The sequence below is a fragment of the Saccoglossus kowalevskii genome, chromosome 18, assembly GCF_978046115.1.
Source record: "Saccoglossus kowalevskii chromosome 18, keSacKowa6.1, whole genome shotgun sequence".
In the NCBI taxonomy this organism is placed as follows: Eukaryota; Metazoa; Hemichordata; class Enteropneusta; family Harrimaniidae; genus Saccoglossus; species Saccoglossus kowalevskii.
In genome coordinates, this window is record NC_140658.1 from 27,535,604 (window position 1) to 27,540,443 (window position 4,840).

General features: G+C 32.3%; 1 protein-coding gene across 1 annotated transcript; it reads right to left on the bottom strand.

The window, feature by feature from the left end:
• Nucleotides 1-831: 831 nt before the first annotated feature.
• LOC144356257 (galactosylceramide sulfotransferase-like) lies at nt 832-3,923 on the bottom strand. Its single transcript, XM_078011128.1, has 3 exons — nt 3,873-3,923; nt 3,483-3,604; nt 832-1,894 (listed from the first exon to the last, which is right to left on the bottom strand). Exons 1-3 carry the CDS (start codon nt 3,921-3,923, stop codon nt 832-834), a joined length of 1,236 nt encoding a protein of 411 aa, XP_077867254.1.
• Nucleotides 3,924-4,840: the final 917 nt, after the last annotated feature.

A 4,840-nucleotide genomic window follows, 5' to 3' on the forward strand; every position in this document is an offset into this window, starting at 1 on the left:
AGCTGCTCACATCCACACAACAGAAACTGATTGTGGGAAAAACTTGGGATAATCAATGAATTTTCGAGGGGTGGGTAAAATTTAAAGAAAACATTGGTGAGCCCCGTTTTTTTAAGAAACCAGTATAATAACGTTTCGCCATTCACGTTAAAATAAAGCATCGATATTCACGTTTAGTTGATTTACTAGAATACGGATACGCCACCCTCATTCTTTGTCCATTCCTATACGTGAATATTGTTTTTGTATTGTAGTCCGGACGGCAATCGATTGATTGGTTGCAGCTTCTGTCCAATTGTGCATATTTTCCACACAGCAGAACAATAAGTCTTGGAGCCGCAGTACTTAAAAACCAATCATTTCAGGATTACATTACATTCCTTATTAGTTTGATGAAATTGTTACTGTATTCTTTTGGAAAAAAATATACTCCTGAGTTATAAATGCCAATTAATGATAGAACTAATATTGTGCGTATCGTATGGAATTGTTGAACATCTAAACGCTCAAGGGATGAGGCGTGTCACGTGTTGTGTTATATCAATTATTCGTTGTTTATATTTGGAAGCAGCTGTTCGTCGCGCCTTTTACTGGTTGCGTTGTCTAAATGCGTCCATGTAACAAAATGAGTTTTAACATTTTCGTTACAGGGACAAAGAAAACGTATTCGCGTTTACATTGATAAAATCTATACAACTCAATGGGGTGAAAGGTGTGTTATGTGATATGTCGATTATTCTCTTTCATTATGCAATGGCCGCAATAGGTTACGGACTGTAAATTTATGATGCATTTGTCCAATATTCATTGCAATATCTTCTCCATTTAATATTAATATTTTTTCTGTTGTGAAAAATTTACAGATTTAAACTTCTTTCTACAAAATTTTTCATATTGCTTTTTTGCATTCACTCTTCTCAGATCACAGACGTCAAGAGTAAGTAAATCGCAATATTCTTCTTCATATTTCAATTTTCCCCTACATCCATCTGTACTCTCATATAGTTTTTGGCGAAATAGTGACAAATCTCTGTCGAAGTCGCCATCGTAATTCTGTATTTTGCTCCAAAGTGTTGAGTTAAAGTATTCATATAATTCAATGTCAAGGGCTAATGTTGTCCCAATTTTTTGCTTCATTTCTGCCGTCATGGGTTGACGCTGTATATCAGACACTTTATTTGAATGATATATGACGTCATCAAATGTCCAACACATCATTTTTTTCAACAGGACAAGCGATTCGTCCATGTACTCTGTAATCATCACCAAATCAAACTGTTTTTCCATTTCCAGCAATTCATGACCAGAAGTCAAATCAAACCAAGTTGATACCCGTGACACTAACACCGTGTTTATGTATTTCTGATAAGCACTGTTGAAAAGAAATATTTCAAGTGGATTAATTTGATTTTGCAATCCATATTTTATATGGTTGTTCGTAAAATAAAATTTAGACTCGAATGTATCAATTGGTGAACGGAGAATTGTTATAAATTTGGCTTTAGGTATAAAGTCTTTAAGCACATTGTAATTGTAATCAAGGATATGACTTGCGATGTAGTTGTATCCAGGAAATGTGTGGTTACAATCATATTTTGTAGTCAATACTGTAACATTTGTGACGTGTAACATCATTTTACTCGGTGGATCTGGAAGAGCAGCTACGAGGTCATGGTAGAAGCCATACCTATACAACAATGCTGCTACAGTACTGCTACCTGTTTTGGCAGTTTTCCGAAATATGAAATAGTTGTACGGTGTGCAACCTTCTGGTTTCGTCGAAGACACGTGTAAACTGTTATAGTCACTTCCTCGATGAGTGGGTATACTTTCTTCAACTGTATAGGTAAAGCCAAGCTCAACGCCAGAACGATTTTGTTTATAAGTCATTAATCTAATGGGAAAAAAACAAGAAATGAAACGTTAAATTTGGAAGAGGAATAAAATATCGTCAGTTTTATTCCTTTAATAAATGAAACATATTAAGTTTGGTGATTGACAAAATTGGTCATCAATCGCATGCCGATGTTCATTAGTTTATTATGACGATAATGTCTCATGTTACAATGAAAAAGCATTATTTTGTGTGATACAGTTAAGCTTTTTGAGAAACATGTTCTATTATTTCTTAAAAATTGCTATTTTTATAACAATTCTATAGAACACAATGTTAAAGAACAATTGCATGTTTTTACACTGTTTAAAACACAGATTTTTTAAAAAAATAATTCAGAATAACAAAAAGTACTCCATCATTAACAAAATATGATTTTTTTCAGCCTATGTCACCAGGCTAGATTTTGAGATATTGCATAATATCTCTGCCATAGGAAATATCTTAAGGCTTTGAGGATAATTTCTAGTGATTTCATTAGAATTAGGTACTCAGGGGAATAGATGTGTGTGTATGTATAGATTGTGTTAGACTGAGGTTTACCTGTGTATATACTTTATTTTTATATGTGTAGGCAAACGTGTGCAATGTACATATCAGCATAATAGGGGTAATGTCGACTATTGTCTATTAACAATGGTTATCTAAGCTGCTCTTTTATATAATCTAATCAAGAGAATGTCGCCATTGATATCGCATTTGAAAAGAGAATGATGCTCAATGTAAATTCTCAAAGGCTGTCAGCGTATAACTATGTATGAATATAAAGGTATTGTATATTTATAACATGCAAGGATATATCTATAATGTATTTTCCATCAGCTTAAACCATTAGTATCTGTTCATAAACACTATTCCTAACTTATAAATGTCTTTACAAATTGTTATTCACTGTCTTTTATATAGAGATCAAATGCATGGCTGCTGATGACATATTGCCTGCAGTCAATATAATCCCAAACACAACTCGGTACATAATATAAGTATACACACATCTAATATATAGATACAAAATACAAGAATGCCATTTTACTTCAAAGAAGATATAGCCACAAACATTTCCCACACCAAGAAGCACTACCCAACTTATATGTACAAAAAACGATGTGATTCGTATGGGCGACAATTCACATTTTACTAACCCCATGACACTTCCCGTGTCTATTTATACTTATGACCTGTCATATCAGAGCTAAAACATATCATTTAAAATAACTTATAAATATTTGCATCATTTTGTAACCTAGTACAATACACACCTTAAAGTATAGTCATAGTTCAACATCCGAGACGATATTTTCTTATAACAGGCAAATATGTACAACGATTTAAATAGGTTTAAGTTTAAGTAGGTTTTAGTATTTTTCGCTAGCAATAATTACATGAAACATGGGCGCTCTAAATGGACTGTTCACAAACTGCAACCAGACTAATTAATTAATTACTAGTAGTGCAAATGTTTTAGTAAATATTACATATAGAGAGTCCCTTGCCAGCAGGCGTTGTGCAGTCAAACACAATAATTAAAAAATCACATATCTATAATTTTTTTAATCACCTCACACTATTGTGATTTATGATTGGTTACCTTCCAGGTTCTTTATTCACTGGTTCCATGTCGACATGTGTTAACTCGTAATAGTACAAGCACATTAGGCAGCATACTAACACCAACGAGATAATGACGACTTTTTTCATCATCACCGAAACCTATAAATAAAAGAAACATTGCAATATCTACATTGTATAACCACTAATGAACATTACATGCATTTTAATGGAATAGTATAAATACAATTGAATTACCAGTCTTTGTCTGTTTCTATTAGTAGTTTAGTACACGATAACCCATAGCGTGGTTCACGAACTGTTATACGCGCAAGTAGGATACACATGTAATGGTAATATAAGCACTCAATACTTTAGGTGACCTATATACATAGATCAACCAATGTACAAAAAAAAAAATTTAAGTTACCTGGCTGTGCAAATACATATTTCTTATGATAAAATATCTCCAGTCAGACATAGCGCTACACTGTAATGAAGGAGCACACGTCAGAAAATATGACTCTTATCCCAACACAATTTCTGTTACGATTTTATACGTACTCACGTAAACGAATATCACCATAGCAACAACAACACCATCAACCAATCGTTATGATATGGTTTAGCATAGGGGAGTGTACTAAATTTAGTTCAGTTGTTCATACACAATTCATTGAACCAATCTTTAATATGATTTATCACGTAGAAATATACTCAAGTAATTGAAACGACTTTTGATGTAATTTAATATGGGTAAATTTACTCAATTCACTGAAACATCTTATAACTTGATTTAACACAGTGAAATATACTCAATTGATTTGAAACATAATTATATAAATAAATACTCGAAATGTTATACATTTAGTTATACATATACATATAATATAAAACACATTCTTTGTACAATGATAACATGAACTGGTCAAATGAACGTAAATCTACAGTGTTTTTCAAAGCAGATTCAACTGAAAACTAAGCCAGGAGATACAAAATGTCAATTTATTATTTACGCTATACATTAATCCAGAGATTCGCGTCTGATAATGCACGAGTGTGATTAGGTTTTTTATGCCTTTCATAGAAACACGCCGTTATAATTGCAAGCAAACACGTGTATTACATTATAAAATACCTGTATTTTCAATCAAAAGAGTAGTGTTTTAGAATTTTTAGAAAAGTGTTTTGGGAGTTATTAAAACGTTTTTTAATGAAAATTAAGCTCATTGAAAACACACAAAGATACACTTTTTCGAAATAAAACACAGTGTTTTACAGGGACATAAATGTGTCATTGAAGTGTTTATTGATAGGACATTTATGGAGTATATCATTCAACTTTATGCAAGCAGTATTAACAAAATTAAGTGTAAAGTTTGGAGACTTGTAAATAAA

Coding starts and splice junctions, on each gene's coding strand:
- LOC144356257 (XM_078011128.1), bottom strand. CDS start 3,923: ATGTCTGACTGGAGATATTTTATCATAAGAAATATGTATTTGCACAGC. Junction 3,605..3,872: donor ATATGTATTTGCACAGCCAG/GTAACTTAAATT, acceptor TTTTATTTATAG/GTTTCGGTGATGATGAAAAA. Junction 1,895..3,482: donor GTGAATAAAGAACCTGGAAG/GTAACCAATCAT, acceptor TTTTCCCATTAG/ATTAATGACTTATAAACAAA.